The 22,475-nt window shown below is 41.4% G+C and overlaps 1 protein-coding gene across 1 annotated transcript in view; it reads right to left on the bottom strand.

The window, feature by feature from the left end:
• pard3ba (par-3 family cell polarity regulator beta a) overlaps positions 1-22,475 on the bottom strand; it is a 329,828-nt gene that overhangs the window by 108,704 nt on the left and 198,649 nt on the right. The window contains 1 exon segment of the mRNA XM_061889407.1: positions 20,803-21,007. Within this exon segment, the coding sequence (XP_061745391.1) occupies positions 20,803-21,007 (205 nt within the window).

Genomic DNA, 22,475 nt, shown 5'->3' with positions numbered 1-22,475 from the left:
CTGATGAGTAACCTGTTCCTTTAATGATGACGGCAACAAGTAATGCACAAAAACATAAAAATAGCAATGAACAAATTCACAGCCAGGAATATCTCTTAAGCAACTAAAACAATAATATATATTAAATAATATATATTTGGTTTTACACTGTATGGAAAAAAAAATTAAAAATGAATTTTACCTTTGCAAGCTCATTATATTATTGGCTAAGTTTTATATTCATAAATGTAAGTTTCTCAATACCCGACCTGTTTTTTGTGCCTTTAAAAAAGATTTAGAACTCTACATTAAAACACTCTACCTCTAACAAGCAAAAAGCTGTGAAAACGATGATGCTGTGTTCCAAATTTAAGTTATTTACTGAGATTGAGTGAGACTATGGCTTTGCACTTTGTTTACTTTATATATATATATTTTTTGCATTCTATTTTAGTTACTTTGAATTTACAACCCCCTGGCGCTGTTTTGTACGTTTTTTTATACTGTTTTGTACTTACTTTGATTATTATTTTCAACTGTTTGTAAATGTTGAAATTTATAAACAAAGGTTTATAAAAAAAAAAAAAAAAAAGTGCAGTTAATCATGTGACCGCCTGGCTCTGTTTGATTGGTGAAACGGAGTCAAAGGTCACCAGTGACTGCATTTGATTGGTGAAACGTAGTCAAACATCACCAGTGACTGCATTTGATTGGTGAAACGGAGTCAAAGGTCACCAGTGACTGCATTTGATTGGTGAAACGTAGTCAAACGTCACCAGTGACTGCATTTGATTGGTGAAACGGAGTCAAAGGTCACCAGTGACTGCATTTGATTGGTGAAACGGAGTCAAAGGTCACCAGTGACTGCATTTGATTGGTGAAACGGAGTCAAACGTCACCAGTGACTGCATTTGATTGGTGAAACGGAGTCAAAGGTCACCAGTGACCGCATTTGATTGGTGAAACGGAGTCAAAGGTCACCAGTGACCGCATTTGATTGGTGAAACGGAGTCAAACATCACCAGTGACTGCATTTGATTGGTGAAACGTAGTTAAACATCACCAGTGACTGCATTTGATTGGTGAAACGGAGTCAAAGGTCACCAGTGACTGCATTTGATTGGTGAAACGGAGTCAAACATCACCAGTGACTGCATTTGATTGGTGAAACGGAGTCAAAGGTCACCAGTGACTGCATTTGATTGGTGAAACGCAGGCATGTGACAGATCCTACTTTGAAGGTCTGTCTGACAAACCAAAACAAACAAAGCGGGCATTAACAGATCGATAAAAATCAGTAGCGAGTAGCGAGCTGAATGTAGATAAATGGAGTGGAGTAAAAGTAGCGTTTCTTCTCTATAAATATACTCAAGTAAAAGTAAAAGTATGTTGCATTAAAACTACTTCTATACTCAAGTAGATGTAACGGAGTTAATGTAGCGCGTTACTACCCACCTCTGTGTAGTTTCAACACTGCTGACTACGGCTAGATATTAGCCTGACGACGACGACGAGTAGGGGAGCAGTACTTTTTAGAGGCGTTATAGTACCGAATATGATTCATTAGTATCAGGGTACTATACTAACCCTGCTAGCAGCCCACGGAGACTAAATCTAATAGGACTATGAGTTGTGACATTTCCCCAGCAACACCTTGTGTGTGCAGCCAAAAACAAAGCTGGCTTTACACTACACAACAAAATTGCCTAAAGGGGGATAATATTTTTTTAATGACCCTATATTAACGCTTTGGAAGAAATGGAAGCAGACAGGCGGATATGAACACACAGCAGGTCCTTCTCAGGGGAGCAAAAATATGGAAATGGAACAGCTTGCTTTAATCAAGGCATGGACGCTACACAACACACACACAACCACAGCAAACCTGCTAAGGGCTGGACGCTACACAACACACACACAACCACAGCAAACGTGCTAAGGCCTGGACGCTACACAACACACACACAATCACAGCAAACCTGCTAAGGCCTGGACGCTACACAACACACACACAATCACAGCAAACGTGCTAAGGCCTGGACGCTACACAACACACACACAATCACAGCAAACGTGCTAAGGCCTGGACGCTACACAACACACACACAATCACAGCAAACGTGCTAAGGCCTGGACGCTACACAACACACACACAATCACAGCAAACATGCTAAGGCCTGGACGCTAGACAACACACACACAACCACAGCAAACCTGCTAAGACCTGGATGCTACACAACACACACACAATCAGAGCAAACCTGCTAAGGCCTGGACGCTACACAACACACACTCAATCACAGCAAACGTGCTAAGGCCTGGACGCTACACAACACACACACAACCACAGCAAACCTGCTAAGGCCTGGACGCTACACAACACACACGCAATCACAGCAAACGTGCTAAGGCCTGGACGCTAGACAACACACACACACAACCACAGCAAACATGCTAAGGCCTGGACGCTACACAACACACACTCAATCACAGCAAACGTGCTAAGGCCTGGACGCTACACAACACACACACAATCACAGCAAACGTGCTAAGGCCTGGACGCTACACAACACACACACAACCACAGCAAACCTGCTAAGGCCTGGACGCTACACAACACACACGCAATCACAGCAAACGTGCTAAGGCCTGGACGCTAGACAACACACACACACAACCACAGCAAACATGCTAAGGCCTGGACGCTACATAACACACACACAACCACAGCAAACGTGCTAAGGCCTGGACGCTAGACAACACACACAATCACAGCAAATGTGCTAAGGCCTGGACGCTACACAACACACACACAATCACAGCAAACCTGCTAAGGCCTGGACGCTACACAACACACACACAATCACAGCAAACATGCTAAGGCTTGGACGCTACACAACACACACACAATCACAGCAAACCTGCTAAGGCCTGGACGCTACACAACACACACACAATTACAGCAAACGTGCTAAGGCCTGGACGCTACACAACACACACACAATCACAGCAAACCTGCTAAGGCCTGGACGCTACACAACACACACACAATCACAGCAAACCTGCTAAGGCCTGGACGCTACACAACACACACACAACCACAGCAAACCTGCTAAGGCCTGGACGCTACACAACACACACACAATCACAGCAAACCTGCTAAAGCCTGGACGCTACACAACACACACACAATCACAGCAAACCTGCTAAGGCCTGGACGCTACACAACACACACACAATCACAGCAAACCTGCTAAGGCCTGGACGCTACACAACACACACACAACCACAGCAAACATGCTAAGGCCTGGACGCTAGACAACACACACACAATCACAGCAAACGTGCTAAGGCCTGGACACTACACAACACACACACAATCACAGCAAACCTGCTAAGGCCTGGACGCTAGACAACACACACACACAACCACAGCAAACCTGCTAAGGCCTGGACGCTACACAACACACACACAATCACAGCAAACCTGCTGCCTTCCAGCCCCCCAATTTTGTCGGTCTTGTTTACACAAGACTGGCCACTCATTGAAATATTTTTCTGAGTAAAACCGCAAACTTGGAAGACTCAAACGACCAAACCTAAATATACTCTCAGCAGAATATCGGATTTATGTTTGTGTACGCATCGTATGCAGAACATTTGAAAAGAAGTCTGACTTCTTGCTCATGAGGGTCAGTGCTGGCTGTGGAGACCCAGGGAGGCCGGGTGTTGTTGGCCTGGTCTCCAACATTCTCGGACAAGGCATACTTCACCTCTCCCATCTGGAAGAACAGAGGTCTTGCTCCGCAGGTTTGAGTCTGGACACACACACCAAGGTGGAGCGTCCTTGCATGTGTGTGTCATTAGCCAACATTAAAGGACAAAGGAAGTCCATCCATCACTGTTGGCATGAGGATGACTGGACAGGACATCGGAGGTGTAATGGCTTCCTGGCGCCCACTGCATCTGTGCGACTAGGACCACGTATGATCAAATACTAATTTGTCCTGACTGTTTCCTGTGGCCTCTTGAATATCTTTAATTGGCTGCTGAGTGATGGCCGCTGGGCAGCTGAGTGGTCTCACTGATACCAATGTGCCTGCACTCCCAACTCGCCGTCCCCGCGGGTCAATTCAAATGTCATAACTCCGTAGGAAGTGACGGATCGCAAAGCTGATCAACACAAATGGAAGTCTCGGCTCAGGGTCTCATCTGATAATTACCTTGTGTGCAATAATTCACTGCTTAAATGGCGGTATCGTATTCCTCAGCTGGATGAGTCACTGGCAATAGAAATAAAAAGTAAGAAGTTTAATTTCTAAATGTCACTCTGTTGTAATGACTGTTGGCAAAGGGAAGAGCATGCGAGTAAATCTCGGGAGAGCGCTCCTGGCGTAGTACGCAAGTAAAAGAAAAACTGATCACGGTGTTTGAAGCCCTAAAAGGCAGCGAGGACACTAAACACGCAACAAATATTAATATTGATTAACCACCGTAAACCTTACAGCGATTAGTATTATGGTTTCAAATTAAAATGATCGTAAAACCGTGATCTAAATACACATACATATATACATACATACATATATATACATGTATGTATGTATATATATATATATATATATATATATATATATATATATACACACACATGTATGTATATATGTATGTATATATCTGTATATATATATATATATATATGTATACATATATAAATATATACATACATGTATACATATACAGGCTTACACACACATATATATATATATATATATATACATACATACATACATACATATATATATATACATACATATATACAGGCTTACACACACATATATATACATGTATACATACATATATATATACACAGGCTTACACACACACACACACACATATATATATATATATATATATATATATGTATACATATATATATACACATGTATGTATATAACTGTATATATATGTATACATATAGAAATATATACATATACATGCTTACATACACACACACAGTTTAAAATTTTGGCCCACTCTGTATTTGAGTTTGACACCCCTGATCTAAAGGATGCATAACGTAACTCCAGCCTCTACTGTAGCATCTATTCTCTGCGCCTTATATATGAACAAAGTTTTAAAATAGGCCATTCATTGAAGGTGCGCCTTAAAATCCGGTGCACCTTATAGTGCGGAAAATACGGTACTTTACCTAAAATATTGAGTCTATAAACGTGTGTTTATCGATTAGTCGAACAAACTAGTCAAATGATTGTGGGTTCTTCCGAGGATGTTGTAGTCGTAATGATTTGTGCAGTCCTTTGAGACATTTGTGATTTGGGGCTATATAAATAAACATTGATTGATTGATTGATTGATTGATTGATACTCGATTACTAAATAATGTTCCCTGCACTTTTTAAGGTCCAAAAAGAATGTTACGCTATTGACTGGAGAAAAGTCAAAGACTAGCAGCAGGCGGAACATGACCTCTCAGCCTGAAGTTGGTCCATTTGCACCGCCCACGAGCTTAATGCATAAATAATCCATTCATAATCGAATCGTTGCATCTGAATTGCAATCAAATGGTAAAGTAACCTAAGATTCCCATCTTTTGCAGACAAGGTGATCGTGAAAAGACAAACCCAATGGTTTACTTGAGGAAGAGGCGCAGGTGTTGCCATCGCCTGAACAAAAATCATAAAAGCTTTTTTTTTTTGAGCGGGAGAAGAGGGCAGTTGAAGGGGAGTCATGAGAGAGGCGGGAATGGAAAGGCAGGAGCTGCTTGCAACTGTGCCTTTATCAGCTGATATATATGCATGAGGATTTCCTCATCATCCTCACTGATGATTCTGCGTCCCTCTGATATTTGACTGGCAGCTCACATCCGTGCCAGCAGACCTGCACCGCCGTCATCCCGGGAAGAGCTGCCCATTGCACTGAATGGATGGCAGAGAGTGGAAAGAGAAATTAATTTGTTTTCTAGCGGCTGTTGACAGCGATAGTGCCCGTGTCCGTTTGCCAACACTGGGAAGCTGAAAATTAGAATTGTGCCTCAATGGCAGAGACAGGATGATGCTTCTGTTGTGCAAACTCATTTCCGACGGTAATACCTGGCTTGAAAAAACAAACAAACAAAAAAAAAACTTACATATATACATATATATATATATATATATATATATATATATATATATATATATATATATATATATATACACTATATTGCCAAAAGTATTTGGCCACCCATCCAAATCTGGTGTCCTAATCACTTGACCCGATGTATCAAATCAAGCACTTAGGCATGGAGACTTTTTCTACAAACATTTGTAAAAGAACTGTCAGATACCACCTGTGCAACAAATCCAGTTGTGAAATGTCCTTGCTCCTAAATATTCCAAAGTCAACTTTATTAAAAGAAAAGTGAAAAAGTTTGGGAACAACAGCAACTCAGCCACCAAGTGGTAGACCACGTGAACTGACAGAGAGGGGTCGGCGGATGCTGAAGCACAGTGCTAAGACTTTCTGCACAGTCAGTTGCTACAGAGCTCCGGACTTCATGTGACCTTCCAATTAGCCCACGTACAGTACGCAGAAAGCTTCATGGAATGGGTTTCCATGGCCGAGCAGCTGCATCTAAGCCATACATCACCAAGTCCAATGTAAAGCGTCATATACAGTGGTGTAAAGGACATCACCACTGGACTCTAGAGCAGCTTTACGCACCAGCTATTTGATTGAAACTTGCATCTTTGTTGTAGTTGAGATTGCCATTTAAAATTGCTAATGCTAATCAGTAGCATGTTAATAGCAAAAAAGCCAATGTACGTTAGCATCAGGATAGTGCATTTTTGGAAAAGTAGAGAATTACTTATTAATATTTGATTGAAACTTGCATCTTAAGTGTAGTTTTCATTAACACATTCGGAGGTGATGAAATTGCCATTTAAAACTGCTATTGCTAAACAGTAGCATGTCAAAGTAAAACCAAAGTATGATAGCATCAAGATAGTGCATTTTTGGAAAAGTTGAACCTTACTTAATATTTGATTGAAACTTGCATCTTAGTTGTAGTTTTTATTAACACATTTGGAGGTGTTGAAATTGCCATTTAAAATTGCTAATGCTAAACAGTAGCATGTCAAAAGCAAAATCAATGTAAGCTGGCATCAAAATAGTGCATTTTTGGAAAAGTAGAGCCTTACTTAATATTTGTTTGAAACTTGCATCTTAGTTGTAGTTTTTATTAACACATTTGGAGGTGTTGAAATTGCCATTTAAAATTGCTAATGCTAAACAGTAGCATGTCAAAAATAAAACCAATGTATGTTAGCATCAAGATAGTGCATTTTTGGAAAAGTAGAGCCTTACTTAATATTTGTTTGAAACTTGCATCTTAGTTGTAGTTTTTATTAACACATTTGGAGGTGTTGAAATTGCCATTTAAAATTGCTAATGCTAAACAGTAGCATGTCAAAAGTAATTTCAATGTAAGTTAGCATCAAAATAGTGCATTTTAGGAAAAGTAGGGCCTTAATATTTGAATGAAACTTGCATCTTAGTTGTAGTTTTTATTAACATTCAGAGGTGTTGAAATTGCCATTTAAAATTGCTAATGCAAAACAGTAGCATGTCAAAAGTAAAACCAATGTATGTTAGCATCAAGATAGTGCATTTTTGGAAAAGTAGAGCCTTACTTAATATTTGATTGAAACTTGCATCTTAGTTGTAGTTTTTATTAACACATTTGGAGGTGTTGAAATTGCCATTTAAAATTGCTAATGCAAAACAGTAGCATGTCAAAAGTAAAACCAATGTACGTTAGCTTCAAGATAGTGCATTTTAGGAAAAGTAGGGCCTTAATATTTGAATGAAACTTGCATCTTAGTTGTAGTTTTTATTAACATTCAGAGGTGTTGAAATTGCCATTTAAAATTGCTAATGCAAAACAGTAGCATGTCAAAAGTAAAACCAATGTACGTTAGCATCAAGATAGTGCATTTTTGGAAAAGTAGAGCCTCACTTAAAATATTTGATTGAAACTTGCATCTTAGTTGTAGTTTTTATTAACACATTTGGAGGTGTTGAAATTGCCATTTAAAATTGCTAATGCAAAACAGTAGCATGTCAAAAGTAAAACCAATGTACGTTAGCTTCAAGATAGTGCATTTTAGGAAAAGTAGGGCCTTAATATTTGAATGAAACTTGCATCTTAGTTGTAGTTTTTATTAACATTCAGAGGTGTTGAAATTGCCATTTAAAATTGCTAATGCAAAACAGTAGCATGTCAAAAGTAAAACCAATGTACGTTAGCATCAAGATAGTGCATTTTTGGAAAAGTAGAGCCTCACTTAAAATATTTGATTGAAACTTGCATCTTAGTTGTAGTTTTCATTAACACATTTGGAGGTGTTGAAATTGCCATTTAAAATTGCTAATGCCAAACAGTAGCATGTCAAAAGTAAAACCAATGTAAGTTAGCATCAAAATAGTGCATTTTTGGAAAAGTAGAGCCTTAATATTTGAATGAAACTTGCATCTTAGTTGTAGTTTTTATTAACACATTCGGAGGTGTTGAAATTGCCATTTAAAATTGTTAATGCAAAAAAGTAGCATGTCAAAAGTAAAACCTAGGTATGTTAGCATCAAGATAGTGCATTTTTGGAAAAGTAGAGCCTTAATATTTGAATGAAACTTGCATCTTAGTTGTAGTTTTCATTAACACATTTGGAGGTGTTGAAATTGCCATTTAAAATTGCTAATGCCAAACAGTAGCATGTCAAAGTAAAATCAATGTAAGTTAGCATCAAAATAGTGCATTTTTGGAAAAGTAGAGCCTTAATATTTGAATGAAACTTGCATCTTAGTTGTAGTTTTTATTAACACATTCGGAGGTGTTGAAATTGCCATTTAAAATTGTTAATGCAAAAAAGTAGCATGTCAAAAGTAAAACCTAGGTATGTTAGCATCAAGATAGTGCATTTTTGGAAAAGTAGAGCCTTAATATTTGAATGAAACTTGCATCTTAGTTGTAGTTTTCATTAACACATTTGGAGGTGTTGAAATTGCCATTTAAAATTGCTAATGCCAAACAGTAGCATGTCAAAGTAAAATCAATGTAAGTTAGCATCAAGATAGTGCATTTTTGGAAAAGTAGAGCCTCACTTAACTTACATTGCTGGCGTTTTTTGAGTCAGTTACTTTGTTGGCAGTGAAAATTGCAACATTGCCTGGAGGTAGTCTGGCTGAGTCCTGCTCTCAGTGCTGCTGGAGTGATCGCCAAGTGCCTGGTGGCAACAGCAGATTTTAAACACATCCTTTATGAGCCTTGGAACGACTGGTTGTTGCAAACAATGTAGAGGGACGCCAGAGAAAAGACTCACTGGATGGCTTTTACGTGATGTGGCGTCTCCTCATCATAAGCAGATCATCCCCGTGCAAGCAGAGCAAAAAAGGGAATTTTGCATCACCAATTCATGAGATTCATCCAGTGATGAATAGAGATGAAGTAAGGGAGCAATATTTCTTAACCACTTGAGAGAGAGAGTGGCACTTTGGGTAAAAAAAATAAGCGCTTAATGTATATTTTATAAAAAGGAATGCTAATATGAATAAATGGTCCCTGGAAGACTTGAAGGCAGGGTCGCTAACATCCTTTAAATGCCAGACGAGATTTAAAGAAATCCACCTGTAAAGTGTCAACAAACGGTCAAATGTGCTAATGCAATATCAATGTTCTCTTCTCAAAGTAAAAGTTAGAGTAATTCCAAGCAGGTTCACCTGGCCGTCTAACATTGAGGAGTGTTTTACTCTGTTGAGATTATGTCCATTGCGCTGTCCAAAGTGTGGCCCCTGGGCTATTTGTGTCTCGCAGCTAATTTAGTTCCAACAGCCCACGGCACATTCCTAAAATACTGTTACAAAAAACATAAAAAAGTGGAATAAAAGACCAAACGGGTGACATGTGAAGTGAAGTGAATTATATTTATATAGCGCTTTTCTCAAGTGACTCAAAGCGCTTTTACATAGTGACACCCAATATCTAAGTTACATTTAAAGCAGTGTGGGTGGCACTGGGAGCAGGTGGGTAAAGTGTCTTGCCCAAGGACACAACGGCAGTAACTAGGATGGCACGTGGGAATCGAACCTGCAACCCTCAAGTTGCTAGCACAGCCACTCTACCAACCGAGCTATGTACCGAGAAAAAGTTGCAATGTAGATTAATAACAAAAAACTGCCATGCAGACTGTTTTTTTCTTTAAAACTGTCATTGCTCATATGCTCCATCCATCCATCCATTCGTCTACTTCCACTTATCCGAGGTCGGGTCGCGGGGGCAACAGCCTAAGCAGGGAAGCCCAGACTTCCCTCTCCCCAGCCACTTTATCCAGCTCCTCTCAGGGGATCCCGAGGTGTTCCCAGGCCAGCCGGGAGACATAGTCTTCCCAACGTGTCCTGGGTCTTCCCTGTGGCCTCCTACCGGTCGGATGTGCCCTAAACACCTCCCTAGGGAGGCGTTCGGGTGGCATCCTGACCAGATGCCCAAACCACCTCATCTGGCTCCTCTCCATGTGGAGGAGCAGCGGCTTTACTTTGAGTTCCTCCCGGATGGCAGAGCTTCTCACCCTATCTCTAAGGGAGAGACCCAAACTCATTTGGGCCGCTTGTACCCGTGATCTTATCCTTTCGGTCATAACCCAAAGCTCATGACCATAGGTGAGGATGGGAACGTGGATTGACCGGTAAATTGAGACCTTTGCCTTCCGGCTCAGCTCCTTCTTCACCACAACGGATCGATACAACGTCCGCATTACTGAAGACGCCGCACCGATCCACCTGTCGATCTCACCATCCACTCTTCCCTCACTCGTGAACAAGACTGTAGCTGCAGTTTTTGAGAGTAAACCAGTAGCTAAATGTAGCTTTTTGAGAGTAGACCAGTAGCTGAATGTAGCTTTTTGAGAGTAGACCAGTAGCTGAATGTAGCTTTTTGAGAGTAGACCAGTAGCTGAATGTAGCTTTTTGAGAGTAAACCAGTAGCTGAATGTAGCTTTTTGAGAGTAGACCAGTAGCTGAATGTAGCTTTTTGAGAGTAGACCAGTAGCTGAATGTAGCTTTTTGAGAGTAGACCAGTAGCTGAATGTAGCTTTTTGAGAGTAGACCAGTAGCTGAATGTAGCTTTTTGAGAGTAGACCAGTAGCTGAATGTAGCTTTTTGAGAGTAGACCAGTAGCTGAATGTAGCTTTTTGAGAGTAGACCAGTAGCTGAATGTAGCTTTTTGAGAGTAGACCAGTAGCTGAATGTAGCTTTTTGAGAGGAGACCAGTAGCTAAATGTAGCTTTTTGAGAGGAGACCAGTAGCTAAATGTAGCTTTTTGAGAGTAGACCAGTAGCTGAATGTAGCTTTTTGAGAGTAGACCAGTAGCTGAATGTAGCTTTTTGAGAGTAGACCAGTAGCTGAATGTAGCTTTTTGAGAGTAGACCAGTAGCTGAATGTAGCTTTTTGAAAGTAAACCAGTAGCTGAATGTAGCTTTTTGAGAGTAGACCAGTAGCTGAATGTAGCTTTTTGAGAGTAGACCAGTAGCTAAATGTAGCTTTTTGAGAGTAGACCAGTAGCTGAATGTAGCTTTTTGAGAGTAGACCAGTAGCTAAATGTAGCTTTTTGAGAGTAGATAAGTAGCTGAATGTAGCTTTTTGAAGGTAGACCAGTAGCTGAACGTAGCTTTTTGAGAGTAGACCAGTAGCTGAATGTAGCTTTTTGAGAGTAGACCAGTAGCTAAATGTAGCTTTTTGAGAGTAGACCAGTAGCTAAATGTAGCTTTTTGAGAGTAGACCAGTAGCTGAATGTAGCTTTTTGAGAGTAGACCAGTAGCTGAATGTAGCTTTTTGAGAGTAGACCAGTAGCTGAATGTAGCTTTTTGAGAGTAGATAAGTAGCTGAATGTAGCTTTTTGAGAGTAGACCAGTAGCTGAATGTAGCTTTTTGAGAGTAGACCAATAGCTGAATGTAGCTTTTTGAGAGTAGACCAGTAGCTAAATGTAGCTTTTTGAGAGTAGACCAGTAGCTGAATGTAGCTTTTTGAGAGTAGACCAGTAGCTGAATGTAGCTTTTTGAGAGTAGACCAGTAGCTGAATGTAGCTTTTTGAGAGTAGACCAGTAGCTGAATGTAGCTTTTTGAGAGTAGACCAGTAGCTGAATGTAGCTTTTTGAGAGTAGACCAGTAGCTAAATGTAGCTTTTTGAGAGTAGACCAGTAGCTGAATGTAGCTTTTTGAGAGTAGACCAGTAGCTGAATGTAGCTTTTTGAGAGTAGACCAGTAGCTGAATGTAGCTTTTTGAGAGTAGACCAGTAGCTGAATGTAGCTTTTTGAGAGTAGACCAGTAGCTAAATGTAGCTTTTTGAGAGTAGACCAGTAGCTGAATGTAGCTTCAGTTTTTGAGAGTAGACCAGTAGCTGAATGTAGCTTTTTGAGAGTAGACCAGTAGCTGAATGTAGCTTCAGTTTTTGAGAGTAGACCAGTAGCTGAATGTAGCTTTTTGAGAGTAGACCAGTAGCTGAATGTAGCTTTTTGAGAGGAGACCAGTAGCTGAATGTAGCTTTTTGAGAGTAGACCAGTAGCTGAATGTAGCTTTTTGAGAGTAGACCAGTAGCTGAATGTAGCTTATTGAGAGTAGACCAGTAGCTGAATGTAGCTTTTTGAGAGTAGACCAGTAGCTGAATGTAGCTTTTTGAGAGTAGACCAGTAGCTGAATGTAGCTTTTTGAGAGTAGACCAGTAGCTAAATGTAGCTTTTTGAGAGTAGACCAGTAGCTGAATGTAGCTTTTTGAGAGTAGACCAGTAGCTGAATGTAGCTTTTTGAGAGTAGACCAGTAGCTGAATGTAGCTTTTTGAGAGTAGACCAGTAGCTGAATGTAGCTTTTTGAGAGTAGACCAGTAGCTGAATGTAGCTTTTTGAGAGTAGACCAGTAGCTGAATGTAGCTTTTTGAGAGTAAACCAGTAGCTGAATGTAGCTTTTTGAGAGTAGACCAGTAGCTGAATGTAGCTTTTTGAGAGTAGACCAGTAGCTAAATGTAGCTTTTTGAGAGTAGACCAGTAGCTGAATGTAGCTTCAGTTTTTGAGAGTAGACCAGTAGCTGAATGTAGCTTTTTGAGAGTAGACCAGTAGCTGAATGTAGCTTTTTGAGAGGAGACCAGTAGCTGAATGTAGCTTTTTGAGAGTAGACCAGTAGCTGAATGTAGCTTTTTGAGAGTAGACCAGTAGCTGAATGTAGCTTATTGAGAGTAGACCAGTAGCTGAATGTAGCTTTTTGAGAGTAGACCAGTAGCTGAATGTAGCTTTTTGAGAGTAGACCAGTAGCTGAATGTAGCTTTTTGAGAGTAGACCAGTAGCTAAATGTAGCTTTTTGAGAGTAGACCAGTAGCTGAATGTAGCTTTTTGAGAGTAGACCAGTAGCTGAATGTAGCTTTTTGAGAGTAGACCAGTAGCTGAATGTAGCTTTTTGAGAGTAGACCAGTAGCTGAATGTAGCTTTTTGAGAGTAGACCAGTAGCTGAATGTAGCTTTTTGAGAGTAGACCAGTAGCTGAATGTAGCTTTTTGAGAGTAAACCAGTAGCTGAATGTAGCTTTTGGAGAGTAGACCAGTAGCTGAATGTAGCTGCAGTTTTGGCGAGTATTGCTGCCTAAGACATCCAGGCTGCATGCAAAGGGTTCGATGACACGAGTGATAAATGACATTTGACAAGAGTGGAAAGGACTAATCAGGCAGGGAGCAGAGTCTGAAGCGAAGTGAGCGAGGAGGTAAAACCGCCCCCAAAAAGGTTGTGATAATCCATCAGAAATCATCTTGCGAGGAGCCCCTTCAGTCTGTTGGAAACCAGTGGCTGTCTTTCAGTTCTGCACATCCTGCTGCTCTGCGATAGGATACGAGCGGAACGGACTCTGCTAATTGGCTTGCCGCCCTGTCGGATTTCTTCAGCACGGCGCACACAGGAGTGGGGGCCGGGGCTCGTATTTTGCATGATGTGGCGCGCGGATTTGTAAATAGTGCATCAGTGCTGGCTTTCATGTGCCTCATTTTGGCAGAGGGGGCGGAGTCTCGGCAGGATTTGCGCAGATAGCGGCGGCTGAACGCTGATCCTGGGGGCGAGGGGATGTGTCAGCACCCATCACGGGTTGGTGTGGCTGCTAAGTGCTGCTAGACCCAGGGATCACAGAGCAGAATAAACAACAGCAAGACTGTGTCAAAACGCACCTGAAAGTGAGACTGTGAGTCACTAAGATACATCCTTCTAATCCTAACCTGCTGACTGCGCCATGTCGGATCAAAGTAATCCTCGCACACCAACACCACAACATGAGCACCTGCTTAACCGTCCCCAACTTCCCAAGCCTTGAGTTGAGTCGAGTCGTTACCATCAATCAATCAATCAATCAATCAATGTTTATTTATATAGCCCCAAATCACAAATGTCTCAAAGGACTGCACAAATCATTACGACTACAACATCCTCGGAAGAACCCACAAAAGGGCAAGGAAAACTCACACCCAGTGGGCAGGGAGAATTCACATCCAGTGGGACGCCAGTGACAATGCTGACTATGAGAAACCTTGGAGAGGACCTCAGATGTGGGCAACCACCCCCCCCTTTAGGGGACCGAAAGCAATGGATGTCGAGCGGGTCTAACATGATGCTGTGAAAGTTCAATCCATAGTGGCTCCAACACAGCCACGAGAGTTCAGTTCAAGCGGATCCAAGACAGCAGCGAGAGTCCCGTCCCCAGGAAACCATCTCAAGCGGAGGCGGATCAGCAGCGTAGAGATGTCCCCAACCCATACACAGGCGATCGGTCCATCCTGGGTCTCGACTCTGGACAGCCAGTACTTCATCCATGGTCATCGGACCGAACCCCCTCCACAAGGGAGGGGGGGGGCATAGGAGAAAGAAAAGAAGCGGCAGATCAACTGGTCTAAAAAGGAGGTCTATTTAAAGGCTAGAGTATACAAATGAGTTTTAAGGTGAGACTTAAATGCTTCTACTGAGGTAGCATATCGAACTGTTACCGGGAGGGCATTCCAGAGTACTGGAGCCCGAAATGAAAACGCTCTATAGCCCGCAGACTTTTTTTGGGCTCTAGGAATCACTAATAAGCCGGAGTCTTTTGAACGCAGATTTCTTGCCGGGACATATGGTACAATACAATCGGCAAGATACCATGACATTCAGGCAAGCGACCGAGTAAAATAAATTGTAAATAATAGGTGTGTAACCGTATGGCATCACCACATCGGTAATAAGATCACGCTTTTCAGTATACTAAAGCAATGTTTTTCAACCTTTTTTGAGCCAAGGCACATTTTTTATGTTGAAAAAATGAGTTTTCCACACCACCAGAAGAAATCATTAAAAAAACTAAACTCAGTCGACAGTAAAAAGTGGTTGTTGCAATTGTTGAGTATGACTTTAAAGCATAACATGATTACATTGGATTTGAGGGATCCAGCACGGACAACAGAGCAGGCAAGTCATTGTTTTGGCAGCTCGGAGAAAAACAACATCTTAATCTACTATTTGACTCCCTTGAGGACACCTCAAAGATGGACGCTTTTGACCTTCCTTTTTTTCAACAACACCTGGTGTCGAACTTTGAGATTGGCCCGAGTCCACAAAAACATTTCACCCAAGTTAATACATGCACGCACAGGCCCCCCCCCCCAAATCAGCGCCTTCACCACTGCTTAATTCCTCCGGGGTTGTGGATGGCTGAGTAGCACTTTATAGCGGCAGCCGGCCTCCAGGGCCCCAAATCCCATCCCCTCTGTTGTGAGTTGTTGTGATTACATGTGCCATGTTTATGTGTGCCATGCTATGTGAGGTTTTGTCCTCTGACTCAGTCTGGACCCCTCCTGGGGGTTCAGCCTTACACTGATGTTTTTTATTCCTCTTCCCCCTTTCCCAATGTCACCTTTTTAATCACCTTTTTTCCGTCTTGTCCCCTTGTAACTTATGTCTTCTCTTAGTGGGACTGTGCCCAAAATGTAATATCAGTTCTTATGTGTCTTGTACGTGTCAAGAATGGACAACAATAAAGCTGCTGTCATAACAAGCATGCATGACTATAGCTCTTGTCTCAAAGTAGGTGTACTGTCACCACCTGTCACATCACACCCTGACTTATTTGGAGCTTTTTTGCTGTTTTCCTGTGTGTAGTGTTTTATTTCTTGTCTTGCGCTCCTATTTTGGTGGTGTTTTCTCTTTTTTTTGGTATTTTCCTGTAGCAGTTTCATGTCTTCCTTTGAGCGATATTTCCCGCATCTACTTTTTTTTAGCAATCAAGAATATTTCAGTTTTTTTTATCCTTCTTTGTGGGGACATTGTTGATTGTCGGACGTTCGGATGTACTTTGTGGACGCCGTCTTTGCTCCACAGTAAGTCTTTGCTGTCGTCCAGCATTCTGTTTTTGTGTACTTTGTAGCCAGTTCAGTTTTATTCGCCCCCCTGCTGTTTGCTGCATGCGCTGGGTAAAACCAGTCCGGTTCTACAAATACTGGCACAGCAAAAAGAAACACTTAAGACTGCTGCAAAGGCAGGGATGACTTCCAGGGGTTTTTGTACATTGTGCACACTTTCACCGCAGAGGTAAATTGAGGTCATATGTTTATGACTTGCCCTTTTCCCAACGCTGCCAGCAGACTAAAATAACATTTGAGGGCTCCAATTAGATTGAAGCACACAATGCTTGAGCTAATTAAGTCATATTTCAAGTTCAGTAACAATCAAGTCGGCCAGGGAAAGGCCAGTGAGTGAAAGAGAGAGAGGGCGAGAGTTTGAAACTCTATTGGAAGTCATCTTGGGAAAAATGAAGGGCTTTTTTTTTTCCAATTTCTCCATATTTTATTCTGATAATGTAAAATGATACAGAATGGTACTTGTGAAAAGCAAGTCTATTTGACATGAATGCGATCTGGAGGTCCCGTGTGCGGTTGTACTTTAGAAAGTGTGTGTGTGTGTGTGTGTGTCTGTGTGTGTGTGTGTGTGTCCTTCACTCTGCCCTTCTCTACCCGCGCAAACATCTCTTCCATTACTGCCCTTGACACTGTAGCCGATTGAATTCTTATCTGGCATCTGCGGGCTCACGTTCAGCACGCTCTATCGCTGGCCAAGGCCTAATTGAATGTGCGGTGTTGGAAGTGCGGCGATACACTGGCCACACCGTGTCACCGCCAAAAGATAAGGGCTGCTCATTGGAGGATTGGACCCACCACAATGGAGATGGGGACACCTTGATAAAGGGGCGACAAGCAGTTTGGTTAGCTAATGTTCCCGGGGACTTTACTCGGGTTGACTGGAAATGGATTTTCCTCCATTACCGGGAAGGATGGCTTATATTCAATATCCCATAATCCTTTGCTCACCGGTTCATTTGTTTAAAGTTTATGGGGAGACTTGTTTCCTGGTCTTTTTGGCAGTGATGGCCAAGATACTTAAAGTTACAGTCTCACACACACACACACACACACACACACACACACACACACACACACACACACACACACACACACACACACACACACACACACACACACACACACACACACACACACACACACATACTAGGTGTGGTGAAATTACCCTCTGCGTTTGACCCATCCCCTTATTCCACCCTCTGGGAGGTGAGGGGAGCAGTGAGCAGCAGCAGTGTCAAAGTGGAGGCCCTCAAATGAATGCTCTATGACAGTGGTCCCCAACCTTTTTGTATCCGCGGACTGGTCAACGCTTAATAATTTGTCCCGCAGCCCGGGAAGGGGGATCCATTTTTTTTTTTTTTTTTTTTTGTCATGAAAATTGGATGTTTTTGTCATGAAAAATTTTGGTTTTTGTGGCTGGTGCACTAATTGTAAGTGTATATTGTGTTTTTTATAATGATTTAATAAAAAAAAAAAAAAAAAAAAAATATATATATATATATATATATATATACATATATATATTTTTTTTTTTTAAATAAAAATGAATAAAAAATTCTTCTGCGGCCTGGTACCAATCGGGCCATGGCCCGGTGGTTGGGGACCACTGCTCTATGGCCCCTGGGATGATATCTGATTAGAACCGGCCCGCAGGCCACAGCCGCCTGCTGCTGATTTGCACGCATCAATACTCCATCAATGGTGGCTTTAGGGGTTTTCAAAATGGGGTCCCAGGGACCCCATCAAGTCATAAAAATGGAGTCCCCACAGTACATTTTTGGGGTCCCACTTTTTTGTAAGTGTTTTGAAAATAAATGATAAAAGTATGCATTTTTCTGTTATATCTCACATTCTATATTGTGTTTTGGAAAAAGGTTGTCCTAAGCCAGTGGTTCTTCACCTGGGGTTCGGTGAGTCGGCCTCAGGGGTTCAGCGGAGCCTCCACCGCGGAGGTAAAGACACACCTGACTCATCGTGTAAATAAAAACTTCTCCCTATCAGCGTTATTATGGACACCCCAAAAGAATGTTCCCTCTAATTTTCCATCTGATTTGCAGGTGTGAAGTTTGTTGTGAGTTCATGCACTGTGTTGGTTTTGTTCTTTAAACAAGGTGATGTTCATGCATGGTTCATTTTGTGCACCAGTAAAAAAAAAACATATAACTTTGTCTTGAATTTGAAAAAAATAAAACATTTAATTTTTCACTGAAGAAGGGTTGGGTGGCTGCACATTTGAAACAGGTGGGGTTCGGTACCTCCAACAAAGTTAAGAACTACTGTCGTAAGAATTACTTCATTCATTACAATAAATAATACAAAATAAAACTATTTTTCATGCATATGTAAACTCAGTTATAAACATTCAGTCACTTTCTTCTTACTTCATGGATCTAAACTTTACCGCTGCTGGTAGTTTTTTCTACATTTTTGTTGTAATATTTTCAGAATGTGTTCTATTTTTGGCAAAAGTAAGACAAAGAAAACAATCTGAAGTTGTCTTTATTTTTTAATTTCAATGGCGTGATTTTAATAATACGGCCCGCACACATTCTCCTCCATCAGCCCCTCAGCCAAAATGACTTTGACGCCCCGGCCCTCCAACTACCTGGAGGGGTCCCCACACCCCACTCTATGTATTTATTGGGTTTGCCTTTTCTTTGGCCCACCCATATAATGGTACTCATTTTCTCTGTCTCCAGTAAAAAACAGCATCAATCTATATCTTGACAAACAAAAAAACATTGACTTGTGTTGTTTGGTAACAGCTGGTAATACTTATGTGCAGTCAAACTTTTCAAGTCACAGTCAAAGTGTTCCTAAATTTGCTTTTGTTTTAGATGAAGAGAGCAGTTAGGATTTTAGTTTACAGAGTAAACAAGTATAAACTAAGGTTTTGGACATTGTTTTCCTCCAACCCATACATTTGTCTAAATATAGCCAAGGACACGCATTGTCGTCATCTTTATTACTAAAGAAAAACTTTAATCTACGGGAGAGAATACCAATACCATTTTAAAGTACATTCTTTTTTTTTTTTTTTGAGCTGTCAGCTTAAAGCGTCCCTCTGTCTCGGACTCCCTCGTCGTCATGTGACATGAGTGCGCGTCTGTTATGATTTTGCTCACTAGTTTCGAAAACCCGCCTTATCTTGCCTCTGATTGGCCGGTCCATAATATTTCTCCCTAACCTTAGCCAATTGTGACTCATCATACAAACACCAACCAATCGTGGTGGATGTTCTCCTTCATCCAGGTCATTGGATTTTCTGCATATTTTTGGGGGGGCCTGAATTCGTAGTCCATTTTCTTTCTTTGTAGATTGTAGCTTGGAAGTAAACTACTTCGCTACATGGCTCTAAAAGTAGCTAAGCTACAAGAAAAGCTATCGGTTAAAAAAAGTAGCTAAGCTACCGCCAAGCTTCTGGAAAATGTAGCTACCGTATTTCCTTGAATTGCCGCCGGGGCACTAATTAATATAAAACCTCTTCTCACTACGGCGTTTACCAAAGGCATGCGGTAAATTTAGGCCTGCGCTTATAAATTTGAGTGTGATGTAAGGATACCATCATGAAAAGTACATTTAATAAAAAAAAGATTATGGTCTTACCTTTACTTATAAATGAAGTCCATGCGCAGCTCCTTCTGATCAAAAGCATCGATAACTTGTTTATAGAAGTCTTCCTTATCTTTCTTCAGTTTTAAAAGTCTCTCTGTCTCGATGGAGATCTTCCTTTATTACCTCCTGCTTCGATTGAAAGTCCAGTTTAGAAAACTGTTTTATTTTAGATATGTAATCCTCCATGTTAAAAGTGCAAGCGAGAGGAAAAAATAAACAATCGCTGCTCACTCTTGCTGCTTGTTGTCACTTCTTCTGCAGCCGAGTAGTCGCAAGAAGGATCACCAGCGCCCTCTACCACCAGGAGGCGGGAGTCATTTAATGAATCATATTTGACACACGCAGCTACGGTATATTAATAAAACATAGCTGCTTACTGTTCTTTTTAGCATATTCAATAGCTTGGACCTTAAATCCTACTGAATAGCTCTTAATCTTCTTCCCTTTATGCGATTTCAAATGATTGAAATCAGCCTCCTCCATTTTGAAAATGATGACAGGTGTAGTGTCACTCGTGACGTGACGAGTTTGACCCGGTGGAAATTCTAGTTATATGATAATTATTTGGCGAAATGAGTTTGACCCGGCAGTAATTCTAGTCAGGCACATACTACATACCCGGCGGCAATTCAAGGAAATACTGTAAGCTAAGTATAGTAGTTTGTTACTGGCCATCACTGCTCTTTGGTAGAAAATCCTCCAATAAAAAATGGAGTTCAAGTGTAAATATCCCAGCTTACCTCAACAGACCGAAACCTTTCTTTTTGGTCTTCTTGTCCACATCGTCTGCAGCCTCCTCACGTTTCTTCTTTCCTTTACTCTTTTTCTCCTGCTTCTTCCCGCCGACTTTCTTCAGACTCCTCCCATCTTCTACATCCAGGTCCTGACGGGAGGAGCTGCTGGCCGGCGTTTCGTGGCCGGAGCTGCGCTCAGACAGGTCGTCGTCTGGGAAAGGAGGAGGACGCATGAAAACATGTCATGAACACAGCTGCACACAGTGAAACATCCTTCTGCAAACCGCTCGTTTCCAAACCTCAGAACAAATAAAAACATGCTGTTGTACGAACTTTCTCAGGGTTTCATTCATCTTTTGTGTGGCTCCCAGCACAGCCATTTTGTTGTGAGCTGCCCTGCTTTTTAAGTGTGTGTTTTTTTTAGACGTTTTACAGCATTTTATACTTTTTTATTCTCAATGTGAGTGGTAAGAAAGTAACGGACATGCGATGTCTGGTTTGAAAAACTCTGAAATAGAATCCACAACGATGTTTGACATGGTTCCCTCCCACCTCCTCTCAGCCGCGTGCAAATAGACAACACTGACAAGGTAAAGTGGATTTTATTTTGTATTTTTGATCATCGTAGCGACCTTGCTGTTAAAGTTGAGGAGTTGTGTGATTCCAAACTGTGAGTATTCCACAGGGCTGATGACAGTGTGTGTGTGTGTGTGTGTGTGTGTGTGTGTGTGTGTGTGTGTGTGTGTGTGTGTGTGTGTGTGTGTGCAGGGTGGCTGCATCTGAGGAGGAGAATTCAGCAACTTCTTCTTGTTTTTGTCATGATCCGTGGCCCGGATCATGTTTTGTTATGTTCTGTTAGATTTGGTCTCCATTAGTTCCTGATTTTTGTGCAGCCTTGTTTGTTTTAGTTACCATGGTTACTCATTACAAACCCCTTTTCCATATAAGTTGGGAAATTGTGCTAGATGTAAATATAAATGGAATGCAATGATTTGCAAATCATTTTCAACCCATATTCAGTGGAATGCACTACAAATACAAGATAGTTGATGTTCAAACTCATAATCAGTATTTTTTTTGTATGGCTGCAACATGTGCCAAAGTAGTTGGGAAAGGGCATGTTCACCACTGTGTTACATCACCTTTTCTTTTAACAACACTCAAACGTTTGGGAACTGAGGAAACTAATTGTTGAAGCTTTGAAAGTGGAATTCTTTCCCATTCTTGTTTTATGTAGAGCTTCAGTCCTTCAACAGTCCGGGGTCTCCGCTGTCGTATTTTACGCTTCATAATGCGCCACACATTTTCAATGGGAGACAGGTCTGGACTGCAGGCGGGCCAGGAAAGTGCCCGCACTCTTTTACTACGAAGCCACGCTGTTGTAACACGTGCTGAATGTGGCTTGGGATTGTCATGCTGAAATAAGCAGGGGCGTCCATGAAAAAGACGGCGCTTAGATGGCAGCATATGTTGTTCCAAAACCTGTATGTACCTTTCAGCATTAATGGTGCCTTCACAGATGTGTAAGTTACCCATGCCTTGGGCACTAATGCACCCCCATACCATCACACATGCTGGCTTTTGAACTTTGCGTCTGGATGGCTCGCTTCCCATTGGGTCCGGATGACACAATGTTGAATATTTCCAAAAACAATTTGAAATGTGGACTCGTCAGACCA

The sequence above is a fragment of the Nerophis ophidion genome, linkage group LG27, assembly GCF_033978795.1.
Source record: "Nerophis ophidion isolate RoL-2023_Sa linkage group LG27, RoL_Noph_v1.0, whole genome shotgun sequence".
Classification (NCBI taxonomy): domain Eukaryota; kingdom Metazoa; phylum Chordata; class Actinopteri; order Syngnathiformes; family Syngnathidae; genus Nerophis; species Nerophis ophidion.
The sequence above is the reverse complement of the archived record's forward strand: the minus strand, read 5'-3'. Positions and strand labels throughout refer to the sequence as shown.